The sequence below is a fragment of the Pseudophryne corroboree genome, chromosome 12 (genome assembly GCF_028390025.1).
Source record: "Pseudophryne corroboree isolate aPseCor3 chromosome 12, aPseCor3.hap2, whole genome shotgun sequence".
Classification (NCBI taxonomy): Eukaryota; Metazoa; Chordata; class Amphibia; order Anura; family Myobatrachidae; genus Pseudophryne; species Pseudophryne corroboree.
Genome location: NC_086455.1, coordinates 173,557,437 through 173,572,882, shown reverse-complemented (window position 1 = coordinate 173,572,882; position 15,446 = coordinate 173,557,437). Strand labels below are relative to the sequence as shown.

The 15,446-nt window shown below is 49.8% G+C and overlaps 1 protein-coding gene across 5 annotated transcripts in view; it reads right to left on the bottom strand.

The window, feature by feature from the left end:
- Positions 1 to 15,446, bottom strand: part of NRDE2 (NRDE-2, necessary for RNA interference, domain containing) — a 96,841-nt gene that overhangs the window by 17,929 nt on the left and 63,466 nt on the right. For all 5 annotated transcript variants that reach the window (XM_063948607.1, XM_063948604.1, XM_063948603.1 and 2 more), the window contains one exon: positions 38 to 915. In XM_063948607.1, coding sequence (XP_063804677.1) covers positions 38 to 915 — 878 coding nt within the window. The remainder of the gene's footprint in view (positions 1 to 37; positions 916 to 15,446) is intronic.

Below are 15,446 nucleotides of genomic sequence, written 5' to 3'. Positions count from 1 at the left end.
TACCCGAGGCTTCTGTTTCTCGGAATAACCCTGTTACCTTTGCACAGATTCCAGCAGCCATTTCCGGTCTTCTTCTGCCCGGATTGCAAACAGATACGGTTCCAGGGCAAGTGTCGTCCTCCGGACGCCGTCTATGAACCGCCTCGCTTTGCTGGCGTTGTGAGATCCACCCTCAAACTGGATGTAAGATTTCCAGAGGGCGACGTTAGACGGATAAGAACGCAAAGCAGCCATTAATGCATCTCTGAGAGGAATCCGTGGATACACGCTGACCTTAACGTGGTACCTGAGCAGGTTTGTGTGCATCATTGTAACAGCCTGCAAAGGGCTACAGGAGTCTTGTGATTCTTCACATAGTTCAGCAGGGGGCGGCTTTGAGCCCTCAACTTGCCTGAGCACAGCAATAGCAGCGTCTACCCCTACCGTCAGATACTGAAAGAGCGCAAAACAGCCGGTTAAACTGACCAGCAGCGGGGAAGACGGGAGAGTTAAACAATCCTGCAGAGCCCGCTGGTAAGCTTTCCGTGCTTTCAGAACACTTATAGCTTGGACTGGTTCATTATGGGGAGTGTACGGAGAATTTTCCGCAAGGCAGGAGAGTATGTGGACAGACCGTGGCCCGGAACCTCCCTCTGGGTGGTCAAGCATCTCTGCTTCCAGTTCCGCATACAGCAAGCAGAGACCGCACAATTCCTGGTCCTTTAACCCTCGGCTTCCCGCGAGGCCAATAGCTGCATCGAACACCTTCCTGGCCTCGTCTATGTTTCCCAGGAGCCACTCCAGGAGGGCGTACTGCTTCCAGACCGCCAAGCTGCTTCTGTTAAACGGCTCTTTCAGGAGACCTTTCGCCAGACGCTTGCTCCGCTTTCCCTGAGGTTTCAGCTTCTTTTTGTTGGTTTGCAGGCAGAAAACCACCTGGCGTAAAACATAAACAGATCACAGTTACCAGCCAGCAAATACTCACCTGTGGTAAAGGCAGCACTAGCAGGGTGCTACCAGCGTCATAGTTGCCTAACTGTATATTTCTAAAGTATGTACCGGGACCGCGGTCTCTGGCTGCAGCTGTGAGGCCAGAGAGGGACAAGTGCCTAACATTTTTTTTTTTTTTACGTGAAACAAAGTGTTTAAGACAATTAAGTTGTCATTATTATTATGAAGGAGCAGTGAGGAGGATTACTATACCTCTGGAATGAAGGAGCAGTGAGGGGGGATTACTATACCTCGGGAATGAAGGAGCAGTGAGGGGGATTACTATACCTCAGGAATGAAGGAGCAGTGATGGTGGATTACTATACCTCGGGAATGAAGGAGCAGTGAGGGGGGATTACTATACCTCGGGAATGAAGGAGCAGTGAGGGGGATTACTATACCTCGGGAATGAAGGAGCAGTGAGGGGGGATTACTATACCTCGGGAATGAAGGAGCAGTGAGGGGGATTACTATACCTCGGGAATGAAGGAGCAGTGAGGGGGATTACTATACCTCGGGAATGTAGGAGCAGTGAGGGGGATTACTATACCTCGGGAATGAAGGAGCAGTGAGGAGGATTACTATACCTCGGGAATGAAGGAGCAGTGAGGGGGATTACTATACCTCGGGAATGAAGGAGCAGTGAGGAGGATTACTATACCTCGGGAATGTAGGAGCAGTGAGGAGGATTACTATACCTCTGGAATGAAGGAGCAGTGAGGGGGGATTACTATACCTCGGGAATGAAGGAGCAGTGAGGGGGATTACTATACCTCAGGAATGAAGGAGCAGTGATGGTGGATTACTATACCTCGGGAATGAAGGAGCAGTGAGGGGGGATTACTATACCTCGGGAATGAAGGAGCAGTGAGGGGGATTACTATACCTCGGGAATGAAGGAGCAGTGAGGGGGGATTACTATACCTCGGGAATGAAGGAGCAGTGAGGGGGGATTACTATACCTCGGGAATGAAGGAGCAGTGAGGGGGATTACTATACCTCGGGAATGAAGGAGCAGTGAGGGGGGATTACTATACCTCGGGAATGAAGGAGTAGTGAGGGGGATTACTATACCTCGGGAATGAAGGAGTAGTGAGGGGGATTACTATACCTCGGGAATGAAGGAGCAGTGATGGTGATTACTATACCTCGGGAATGAAGGAGCAGTGAGGGAGATTACTATACCTCGGGAATGAAGGAGCAGTGAGGGGGGATTACTATACCTCGGGAATGAAGGAGTAGTGAGGGGGATTACTATACCTCGGGAATGAAGGAGCAGTGAGGGGGGATTACTATACCTCGGGAATGAAGGAGCAGTGATGGTGATTACTATACCTCGGGAATGAAGGAGCAGTGAGGGGGGATTACTATACCTCGGGAATGAAGGAGCAGTGAGGGGGATTACTATACCTCGGGAATGAAGGAGCAGTGAGGGGGATTACTATACCTCGGGAATGAAGGAGCAGTGAGGGGGGATTACTATACCTCGGGAATGAAGGAGCAGTGAGGGGGGATTACTATACCTCGGGAATGAAAGAGCAGTGAGGAGGATTACTATACCTCAGGAATGAAGGAGCAGTGAGGGGGGATTACTATACCTCGGGAATGAAGGAGCAGTGAGGGGGGATTACTATACCTCGGGAATGAAAGAGCAGTGATGGTGGATTGCTATACCTCAGGAATGAAGGAGCAGTGAGGGGGGATTACTATACCTCGGGAATGAAGGAGCAGTGAGGGGGGATTACTATACCTCGGGAATGAAGGAGCAGTGAGGGGGGATTACTATACCTCGGGAATGAAAGAGCAGTGAGGAGGATTACTATACCTCGGGAATGTAGGAGCAGTGATGGTGATTACTATACCTCGGGAATGAAGGAGCAGTGAGGGGGGATTACTATACCTCAGGAATGAAAGAGCAGTGAGGGGGATTACTATACCTCGGGAATGAAGGAGCAGTGAGGGGGGATTACTATACCTCGGGAATGAAGGAGTAGTGAGGGGGATTACTATACCTCGGGAATGAAGGAGCAGTGAGGGGGGATTACTATACCTCGGGAATGAAGGAGCAGTGAGGGGGGATTACTATACCTCGGAAATGAAGGAGCAGTGAGGGGGATGACTATACCTCGGGAATGAAGGAGCAGTGATGGTGATTACTATACCTCGGGAATGTAGGAGAAGTGAGGGGGATGACTATACCTCGGGAATGAAGGAGCAGTGAGGGGGATTACTATACCTCGGGAATGAAGGAGCAGTGAGGGGGGATTACTATACCTCGGGAATGAAGGAGCAGTGAGGGGGGATTACTATACCTCGGGAATGAAGGAGCAGTGAGGGGGGATTACTATACCTCGGGAATGAAGGAGCAGTGAGGGGGGATTACTATACCTCGGGAATGAAGGAGCAGTGAGGGGGATGACTATACCTCGGGAATGAAGGAGCAGTGATGGTGATTACTATACCTCGGGAATGAAGGAGCAGTGAGGGGGGATTACTATACCTCGGGAATGAAGGAGCAGTGAGGGAGATTACTATACCTCGGGAATGAAGGAGCAGTGAGGGGGATTACTATACCTCGGGAATGAAGGAGCAGTGAGGGGGATTACTATACCTCGGGAATGAAGGAGCAGTGAGGGGGATTACTATACCTCGGGAATGAAGGAGCAGTGAGGGGGATTACTATACCTCGGGAATGAAGGAGCAGTGAGGGGGGATTACTATACCTCGGGAATGTAGGAGAAGTGATGGTGATTACTATACCTCGGGAATGTAGGAGCAGTGAGGGGGGATTACTATACCTCGGGAATGAAGGAGCAGTGAGGGGGATGACTATACCTCGGGAATGTAGGAGCAGTGAGGGGGGATTACTATACCTCGGGAATGTAGGAGCAGTGAGGGGGGATTACTATACCTCGGGAATGAAGGAGCAGTGATGGTGATTACTATACCTCGGGAATGTAGGAGCAGTGAGGGGGGATTACTATACCTCGGGAATGTAGGAGCAGTGAGGGGGGATTACTATACCTCGGGAATGAAGGAGCAGTGAGGGGGGATTACTATACCTCGGGAATGAAGAAGCAGAGAGGAGGATTACTATACCTCGGGAATGAAGGAGCAGTGAGGGGGGATTACTATACCTCGGGAATGAAGGAGCAGTGAGGGGGATGACTATACCTCGGGAATGAAGGAGCAGTGATGGTGATTACTATACCTCGGGAATGAAGGAGCAGTGAGGGGGATTACTATACCTCGGGAATGAAGGAGCAGTGAGGGGGGATTACTATACCTCGGGAATGAAGGAGCAGTGAGGGGGGATTACTATACCTCGGGAATGAAGGAGCAGTGAGGGGGATTACTATACCTCGGGAATGAAGGAGCAGTGATGGTGATTACTATACCTCGGGAATGTAGGAGCAGTGAGGGGGATTACTATACCTCGGGAATGAAGGAGCAGTGAGGAGGATTACTATACCTCGGGAATGTAGGAGCAGTGAGGGGGATTACTATACCTCGGGAATGAAGGAGCAGTGAGGGGGGATTACTATACCTCGGGAATGAAGGAGCAGTGAGGGGGGATGACTATACCTCGGGAATGTAGGAGCAGTGATGGTGATTACTATACCTCTGGAATGAAGGAGCAGTGAGGGGGGATTACTATACCTCGGGATGTAGGAGCAGTGAGGGGGATTACTATACCTCGGGAATGTAGGAGCAGTGAGAGGGATTACTATACCTCGGGAATGTAGGAGCAGTGAGGGGGATTACTATACCTCGGGAATGTAGGAGAAGTGAGGAGGATTACTATACCTCGGGAATGTAGGAGCAGTGAGGGGGATTACTATACCTCGGGAATGTAGGAGAAGTGAGGGGGATTACTATACCTCGGGAATGTAGGAGAAGTGAGGGGGATTACTATACCTCGGGAATGTAGGAGAAGTGAGGAGGATTACTATACCTCGGGAATGTAGGAGAAGTGAGGAGGATTACTATACCTCGGGAATGTAGGAGCAGTGAGGGAGATTACTATACCTCGGGAATGTAGGAGCAGTGAGGGGGATTACTATACCTCAGGAATGAAGGAGCAGTGAGGGGGGATTACTATACCTCGGGAATGTAGGAGCAGTGGTGGTGATTACTATACCTCGGGAATGTAGGAGCAGTGAGGGGGATTACTATACCTCGGGAATGAAGGAGCAGTGATGGTGGATTACTATACCTCAGGAATGTAGGAGCAGTGAGGGAGATTACTATACCTCGGGAATGAAGGAGCAGTGAGGGGGATTACTATACCTCGGGAATGTAGGAGCAGTGATGGTGATTACTATACCTCAGGAATGAAGGAGTAGTGAGGGGGGATTACTATACCTCGGGAATGTAGGAGCAGTGATGGTGATTACTATACCTCAGGAATGAAGGAGTAGTGAGGGGGGATTACTATACCTCGGGAATGAAGGAGCAGTGAGGGGGATTACTATACCTCGGGAATGAAGGAGCAGTGAGGGGGATTACTATACCTCGGGAATGTAGGAGAAGTGAGGGGGATTACTATACCTCGGGAATGTAGGAGCAGTGAGGGAGATTACTATACCTCGGGAATGTAGGAGAAGTGAGGGGGATTACTATACCTCGGGAATGTAGGAGAAGTGAGGGGGATTACTATACCTCGGGAATGTAGGAGCAGTGAGGGAGATTACTATACCTCGGGAATGTAGGAGCAGTGAGGGGGATTACTATACCTCAGGAATGAAGGAGCAGTGAGGGGGGATTACTATACCTCGGGAATGTAGGAGCAGTGGTGGTGATTACTATACCTCGGGAATGTAGGAGCAGTGAGGGGGATTACTATACCTCGGGAATGAAGGAGCAGTGATGGTGGATTACTATACCTCAGGAATGTAGGAGCAGTGAGGGAGATTACTATACCTCGGGAATGAAGGAGCAGTGAGGGGGATTACTATACCTCGGGAATGTAGGAGCAGTGATGGTGATTACTATACCTCAGGAATGAAGGAGTAGTGAGGGGGGATTACTATACCTCGGGAATGTAGGAGCAGTGATGGTGATTACTATACCTCAGGAATGAAGGAGTAGTGAGGGGGGATTACTATACCTCGGGAATGAAGGAGCAGTGAGGGGGATTACTATACCTCGGGAATGAAGGAGCAGTGATGGTGATTACTATACCTCAGGAATGAAGGAGTAGTGAGGGGGGATTACTATACCTCAGGAATGTAGGAGCAGTGAGGGGGGATTACTATACCTCAGGAATGTAGGAGCAGTGAGGGAGATTACTATACCTCGGGAATGAAGGAGCAGTGAGGGGGATTACTATACCTCGGGAATGTAGGAGCAGTGATGGTGATTACTATACCTCAGGAATGAAGGAGCAGTGAGGGGGGATTACTATACCTCGGGAATGTAGGAGCAGTGAGGGGGATTACTATACCTCGGGAATGAAGGAGCAGTGATGGTGATTACTATACCTCAGGAATGAAGGAGCAGTGAGGGGGGATTACTATACCTCGGGAATGAAGGAGCAGTGAGGGGGATTACTATACCTCAGGAATGAAGGAGTAGTGAGGGGGGATTACTATACCTCAGGAATGAAGGAGTAGTGAGGGGGGATTACTATACCTCAGGAATGAAGGAGCAGTGAGGGGGGATTACTATACCTCGGGAATGAAGGAGCAGTGAGGGGGGATTACTATACCTCGGGAATGAAGGAGCAGTGAGGGGGATTACTATACCTCGGGAATGAAGGAGCAGTGAGGGGGATTACTATACCTCAGGAATGTAGGAGCAGTGAGGGAGATTACTATACCTCGGGAATGTAGGAGCAGTGAGGAGGATTACTATACCTCGGGAATGAAGGAGCAGTGAGGGGGATTACTATACCTCAGGAATGTAGGAGCAGTGAGGGAGATTACTATACCTCGGGAATGAAGGAGCAGTGAGGGGGATTACTATACCTCAGGAATGTAGGAGCAGTGAGGGGTGATTACTATACCTCAGGAATGAAGGAGCAGTGAGGGGGATTACTATACCTCGGGAATGAAGGAGCAGTGAGGGGGGATTACTATACCTCAGGAATGAAGGAGTAGTGAGGGGGGATTACTATACCTCAGGAATGAAGGAGCAGTGAGGGGGGATTACTATACCTCGGGAATGAAGGAGCAGTGAGGGGGGATTACTATACCTCGGGAATGAAGGAGCAGTGAGGGGGGATTACTATACCTCAGGAATGAAGGAGTAGTGAGGGGGGATTACTATACCTCAGGAATGAAGGAGCAGTGAGGGGGGATTACTATACCTCGGGAATGAAGGAGCAGTGAGGGGGGATTACTATACCTCGGGAATGAAGGAGCAGTGAGGGGGATTACTATACCTCAGGAATGTAGGAGCAGTGAGGGAGATTACTATACCTCGGGAATGTAGGAGCAGTGAGGGGGGATTACTATACCTCAGGAATGAAGGAGCAGTGAGGGGGGATTACTATACCTCGGGAATGAAGGAGCAGTGAGGGGGATTACTATACCTCAGGAATGTAGGAGCAGTGAGGGAGATTACTATACCTCGGGAATGTAGGAGCAGTGAGGAGGATTACTATACCTCGGGAATGAAGGAGCAGTGAGGGGGATTACTATACCTCAGGAATGTAGGAGCAGTGAGGGGTGATTACTATACCTCAGGAATGAAGGAGCAGTGAGGGGGATTACTATACCTCGGGAATGAAGGAGCAGTGAGGGGGGATTACTATACCTCAGGAATGAAGGAGTAGTGAGGGGGGATTACTATACCTCAGGAATGTAGGAGCAGTGAGGGGGGATTACTATACCTCAGGAATGTAGGAGCAGTGAGGGAGATTACTATACCTCGGGAATGTAGGAGCAGTGAGGGGGGATTACTATACCTCAGGAATGAAGGAGCAGTGATGGTGGATTACTATACCTCAGGAATGTAGGAGCAGTGAGGGGTGATTACTATACCTCAGGAATGAAGGAGTAGTGAGGGGGGATTACTATACCTCAGGAATGAAGGAGCAGTGAGGAGGATTACTATACCTCGGGAATGTAGGAGCAGTGAGGGGGGATTACTATACCTCAGGAATGAAGGAGTAGTGAGGGGGGATTACTATACCTCAGGAATGAAGGAGCAGTGAGGGGGGACTACTATACCTCGGGAATGAAGGAGCAGTGAGGGGGATTACTATACCTCGGGAATGAAGGAGCAGTGATGGTGGATTGCTATACCTCGGGAATGAAGGAGCAGTGAGGGAGATTACTATACCTCGGGAATGAAGGAGCATTGAGGGAGATTACTATACCTCGGGAATGAAGGAGTAGTGAGGGGGATTACTATACCTCAGGAATGAAGGAGCAGTGAGGGGGATTACTATACCTCAGGAATGAAGGAGCAGTGAGGGGGGATTACTATACCTCGGGAATGAAGGAGCAGTGAGGGGGGATTACTATACCTCGGGAATGAAGGAGCAGTGAGGGGGGACTACTATACCTCGGGAATGAAGGAGTAGTGAGGGGGATTACTATACCTCGGGAATGAAGGAGCAGTGAGGGGGGATTACTATACCTCGGGAATGAAGGAGCAGTGAGGGGGGATTACTATACCTCGGGAATGAAGGAGCAGTGATGGTGATTACTATACCTCGGGAATGAAGGAGAAGTGAGGGGGATTACTATACCTCGGGAATGAAGAAGCAGTGAGGAGGATTACTATACCTCGGGAATGAAGGAGCAGTGATGGTGGATTGCTATACCTCGGGAATGAAGGAGCAGTGAGGGAGATTACTATACCTCGGGAATGAAGGAGCATTGAGGGAGATTACTATACCTCGGGAATGAAGGAGTAGTGAGGGGGATTACTATACCTCAGGAATGAAGGAGCAGTGAGGGGGATTACTATACCTCAGGAATGAAGGAGCAGTGAGGGGGGATTACTATACCTCGGGAATGAAGGAGCAGTGAGGGGGGATTACTATACCTCGGGAATGAAGGAGCAGTGAGGGGGGACTACTATACCTCGGGAATGAAGGAGTAGTGAGGGGGATTACTATACCTCGGGAATGAAGGAGCAGTGAGGGGGGATTACTATACCTCGGGAATGAAGGAGCAGTGAGGGGGGATTACTATACCTCGGGAATGAAGGAGCAGTGAGGGGGGATTACTATACCTCGGGAATGAAGGAGCAGTGATGGTGATTACTATACCTCGGGAATGAAGGAGAAGTGAGGGGGATTACTATACCTCGGGAATGAAGAAGCAGTGAGGAGGATTACTATACCTCGGGAATGAAGGCGCAGTGATGGTGGATTGCTATACCTCAGGAATGAAGGAGCAGTGATGGTGATTACTATACCTCAGGAATAAAGGAGCAGTGAGGGGGATTACTATACCTCGGGAATGAAGGAGCAGTGAGGGGGGATTACTATACCTCGGGAATGAAGGAGCAGTGAGGGGGGATTACTATACCTCGGGAATGAAGGAGCAGTGAGGGGGGATTACTATACCTCAGGAATGAAGGAGCAGTGAGGGGGGATTACTATACCTCGGGAATGAAGGAGCAGTGATGGTGATTACTATACCTCGGGAATGAAGGAGAAGTGAGGGGGATTACTATACCTCGGGAATGAAGAAGCAGTGAGGAGGATTACTATACCTCGGGAATGAAGGCGCAGTGATGGTGGATTGCTATACCTCAGGAATGAAGGAGCAGTGAGGGGGATTACTATACCTCAGGAATGAAGGAGCAGTGAGGGGGGATTACTATACCTCAGGAATAAAGGAGCAGTGAGGGGGGATTACTATACCTCGGGAATGAAGGCGCATTGATGGTGGATTGCTATACCTCAGGAATGAAGGAGCAGTGAGGGGGGATTACTATACCTCAGGAATGAAGGAGCAGTGAGGGGGGATTACTATACCTCAGGAATAAAGGAGCAGTGAGGGGGGATTACTATACCTCAGGAATAAAGGGGCAGTGACGGGGGATTACTATTCCTCAGGAATAAAGGAGCAGTGAGGGGGGATTACTATACCTCAGGAATAAAGGAGCAGTGAGGGGGGATTACTATACCTCAGGAATGAAGGAACAGTGAGGGGGGATTACTATACCTCGGGAATGAAGGAGCAGTGAGGGGGATTACTATACCTCGGGAATGAAGGAGCAGTGAGGGGGATTACTATACCTCGGGAATGTAGGAGAAGTGAGGGGGATTACTATACCTCGGGAATTTAGGAGCAGTGATGGTGATTACTATACCTCGGGAATGTAGGAGCAGTGAGGGGGATTACTATACCTCGGGAATGAAGGAGCAGTAAGGGGGATTACTATACCTCTGGAATGAAGGAGCAGTGAGGGGGATTACTATACCTCGGGAATGTAGGAGAAGTGAGGAGGATTACTATACCTCGGGAATGTAGGAGCAGTGAGGGGGATTACTATACCTCGGGAATGAAGGAGCAGTGAGGGGGATTACTATACCTCGGGAATGAAGGAGCAGTGAGGGGGATTACTATACCTCGGGAATGAAGGAGCAGTGAGGGGGATTACTATACCTCGGGAATGTAGGAGAAGTGAGGAGGATTACTATACCTCGGGAATGTAGGAGCAGTGAGGGGGATTACTATACCTCGGGAATGAAGGAGCAGTGAGGGGGATTACTATACCTCGGGAATGAAGGAGCAGTGAGGGGGATTACTATACCTCGGGAATGAAGGAGCAGTGATGGTGATTACTATACCTCGGGAATGTAGGAGCAGTGAGGGGGGATTACTATACCTCGGGAATGAAGGAGCAGTGAGGGGGGATTACTATACCTCGGGAATGAAGGAGCAGTGAGGGGGGATTACTATACCTCGGGAATGAAGGAGCAGTGATGGTGATTACTATACCTCAGGAATGAAGGAGCAGTGAGGGGGATTACTATACCTCGGGAATGAAGGAGCAGTGAGGGGGATTACTATACCTCGGGAATGAAGGAGCAGTGAGGGGGGATTACTATACCTCGGGAATGTAGGAGCAGTGAGGGGGATTACTATACCTCGGGAATGAAGGAGCAGTGAGGGGGATTACTATACCTCGGGAATGAAGGAGCAGTGAGGGGGATTACTATACCTCGGGAATGAAGGAGCAGTGAGGGGGATTACTATACCTCGGGAATGAAGGAGCAGTGAGGTGGATTGCTATACCTCGGGAATGAAGGAGCAGTGATGGTGATTACTATACCTCGGGAATGAAGGAGCAGTGATGGTGATTACTATACCTCGGGAATGAAGGAGAAGTGAGGGGGGATTACTATACCTCGGGAATGAAGGAGCAGTGAGGGGGATTACTATACCTCGGGAATGAAGGAGCAGTGAGGTGGATTGCTATACCTCGGGAATGAAGGAGCAGTGATGGTGATTACTATACCTCGGGAATGAAGGAGCAGTGATGGTGATTACTATACCTCGGGAATGAAGGAGCAGTGAGGGGGATTACTATACCTCGGGAATGAAGGAGCAGTGAGGGGGGATTACTATACCTCGGGAATGAAGGAGAAGTGAGGGGGGATTACTATACCTCGGGAATGAAGGAGAAGTGAGGGGGGATTACTATACCTCGGGAATGAAGGAGCAGTGAGGGGGGATTACTATACCTCGGGAATGAAGGAGAAGTGAGGGGGGATTACTATACCTCGGGAATGAAGGAGCAGTGAGGGGGATTACTATACCTCAGGAATGAAGGAGCAGTGAGGGGGATGACTATACCTCGGGAATGTAGGAGCAGTGATGGTGATTACTATACCTCGGGAATGTAGGAGCAGTGAGGGGGATTACTATACCTCAGGAATGAAGGAGCAGTGAGGGGGGATTACTATACCTCGGGAATGAAGGAGCAGTGATGGTGATTACTATACCTCGGGAATGAAGGAGCAGTGAGGGGGGATTACTATACCTCGGGAATGAAGGAGCAGTGAGGGGGATTACTATACCTCGGGAATGAAGGAGCAGTGAGGGGGATGACTATACCTCGGGAATGTAGGAGCAGTGATGGTGATTACTATACCTCGGGAATGTAGGAGCAGTGAGGGGGATTACTATACCTCGGGAATGAAGGAGCAGTGAGGGGGATTACTATACCTCGGGAATGAAGGAGCAGTGAGGGGGATGACTATACCTCGGGAATGTAGGAGAAGTGAGGGGGATTACTATACCTCGGGAATGAAAGAGCAGTGAGGAGGATTACTATACCTCGGGAATGTAGGAGAAGTGAGGGGGATTACTATACCTCGGGAATGAAGGAGCAGTGAGGGGGATTACTATACCTCAGGAATGTAGGAGAAGTGAGGGGGGACTACTATACCTCGGGAATGAAGGAGTAGTGAGGGGGATTACTATACCTCGGGAATGTAGGAGAAGTGAGGGGGGACTACTATACCTCGGGAATGAAGGAGAAGTGAGGGGGGATTACTATACCTCGGGAATGAAAGAGCAGTGAGGGGGATTACTATACCTCAGGAATGTAGGAGAAGTGAGGGGGGATTACTATACCTCGGGAATGAAGGAGTAGTGAGGGGGATTACTATACCTCAGGAATGTAGGAGAAGTGAGGGGGGACTACTATACCTCGGGAATGAAGGAGTAGTGAGGGGGATTACTATACCTCGGGAATGTAGGAGAAGTGAGGGGGGACTACTATACCTCGGGAATGAAGGAGTAGTGAGGGGGATTACTATACCTCGGGAATGAAGGAGCAGTGAGGGGGGATTACTATACCTCAGGAATGAAGGAGCAGTGAGGGGGGATTACTATACCTCGGGAATGAAGGAGCAGTGAGGGGGATTACTATACCTCAGGAATGTAGGAGAAGTGAGGGGGGACTACTATACCTCGGGAATGTAGGAGAAGTGAGGGGGGACTACTATACCTCGGGAATGAAGGAGTAGTGAGGGGGATTACTATACCTCGGGAATGTAGGAGAAGTGAGGGGGGACTACTATACCTCGGGAATGAAGGAGTAGTGAGGGGGATTACTATACCTCGGGAATGAAGGAGCAGTGAGGGGGGATTACTATACCTCAGGAATGAAGGAGCAGTGAGGGGGGATTACTATACCTCGGGAATGAAGGAGCAGTGAGGGGGGATTACTATACCTCGGGAATGAAGGAGCAGTGAGGGGGATGACTATACCTCGGGAATGTAGGAGAAGTGAGGAGGATTACTATACCTCGGGAATGTAGGAGCAGTGATGGTGATTACTATACCTCAGGAATGAAGGAGCAGTGAGGGGGGACTACTATACCTCGGGAATGAAAGAGCAGTGAGGAGGATTACTATACCTCGGGAATGTAGGAGCAGTGAGGAGGATTACTATACCTCGGGAATGTAGGAGCAGTGATGGTGATTACTATACCTCGGGAATGTAGGAGAAGTGAGGGGGGATTACTATACCTCGGGAATGAAGGAGCAGTGAGGGGGGATTACTATACCTCGGGAATGTAGGAGAAGTGAGGGGGGATTACTATACCTCAGGAATGAAGGAGCAGTGATGGTGATTACTATACCTCGGGAATGTAGGAGCAGTGATGGTGATTACTATACCTCGGGAATGAAGGAGCAGTGAGGGGGGATTACTATACCTCAGGAATGAAAGAGCAGTGAGGGGGATTACTATACCTCGGGAATGAAAGAGCAGTGAGGAGGATTACTATACCTCGGGAATGAAGGAGCAGTGAGGAGGATTACTATACCTCGGGAATGAAGGAGCAGTGAGGGGGATTACTATACCTCAGGAATGAAGGAGTAGTGAGGGGGGATTACTATACCTCGGGAATGAAGGAGCAGTGAGGGGGGATTACTATACCTCGGGAATGAAGGAGCAGTGAGGGGGGATTACTATACCTCGGGAATGAAGGAGTAGTGAGGGGGGATTACTATACCTCAGGAATGAAGGAGTAGTGAGGGGGGATTACTATACCTCGGGAATGAAAGAGCAGTGAGGGGGATTACTATACCTCAGGAATGAAAGAGCAGTGAGGGGGATTACTATACCTCGGGAATGAAAGAGCAGTGAGGAGGATTACTATACCTCGGGAATGAAGGAGCAGTGAGGAGGATTACTATACCTCGGGAATGAAGGAGCAGTGAGGGGGATTACTATACCTCAGGAATGAAGGAGTAGTGAGGGGGGATTACTATACCTCGGGAATGAAGGAGCAGTGAGGGGGGATTACTATACCTCGGGAATGAAGGAGCAGTGAGGGGGGATTACTATACCTCGGGAATGAAGGAGTAGTGAGGGGGGATTACTATACCTCAGGAATGAAGGAGTAGTGAGGGGGGATTACTATACCTCAGGAATGAAGGAGTAGTGAGGGGGGATTACTATACCTCGGGAATGAAGGAGCAGTGAGGGGGGATTACTATACCTCGGGAATGAAGGAGCAGTGAGGGGGGATTACTATACCTCAGGAATGAAGGAGTAGTGAGGGGGGATTACTATACCTCAGGAATGAAGGAGTAGTGAGGGGGGATTACTATACCTCGGGAATGAAGGAGCAGTGAGGGGGGATTACTATACCTCGGGAATGAAGGAGCAGTGAGGGGGGATTACTATACCTCGGGAATGTAGGAGCAGTGAGGGGGATTACTATACCTCGGGAATGAAAGAGCAGTGAGGGGGATTACTATACCTCGGGAATGTAGGAGCAGTGGTGGTGATTACTATACCTCGGGAATGAAGGAGCAGTGAGGGTGATTACTATACCTCAGGAATGAAGGAGCAGTGAGGGGGATTACTATACCTCGGGAATGAAGGAGCAGTGAGGGGGGATTACTATACCTCGGGAATGAAGGAGCAGTGAGGGGGGATTACTATACCTCGGGAATGTAGGAGCAGTGAGGGGGATTACTATACCTCGGGAATGAAAGAGCAGTGAGGAGGATTACTATACCTCGGGAATGAAAGAGCAGTGAGGAGGATTACTATACCTCGGGAATGAAGGAGCAGTGAGGGGGATTACTATACCTCGGGAATGAAGGAGCAGTGATGGTGATTACTATACCTCGGGAATGTAGGAGCAGTGATGGTGATTACTATACCTCGGGAATGTAGGAGCAGTGATGGTGATTACTATACCTCGGGAATGAAGGAGCAGTGAGGGGGGATTACTATACCTCAGGAATGAAAGAGCAGTGAGGGGGATTACTATACCTCGGGAATGAAGGAGCAGTGAGGAGGATTACTATACCTCGGGAATGAAGGAGCAGTGAGGGGGATTACTATACCTCGGGAATGAAGGAGCAGTGATGGTGATTACTATACCTCGGGAATGAAGGAGCAGTGATGGTGATTACTATACCTCGGGAATGTAGGAGCAGTGATGGTGATTACTATACCTCGGGAATGTAGGAGCAGTGATGGTGATTACTATACCTCGGGAATGAAGGAGCAGTGAGGGGGGATTACTATACCTCAGG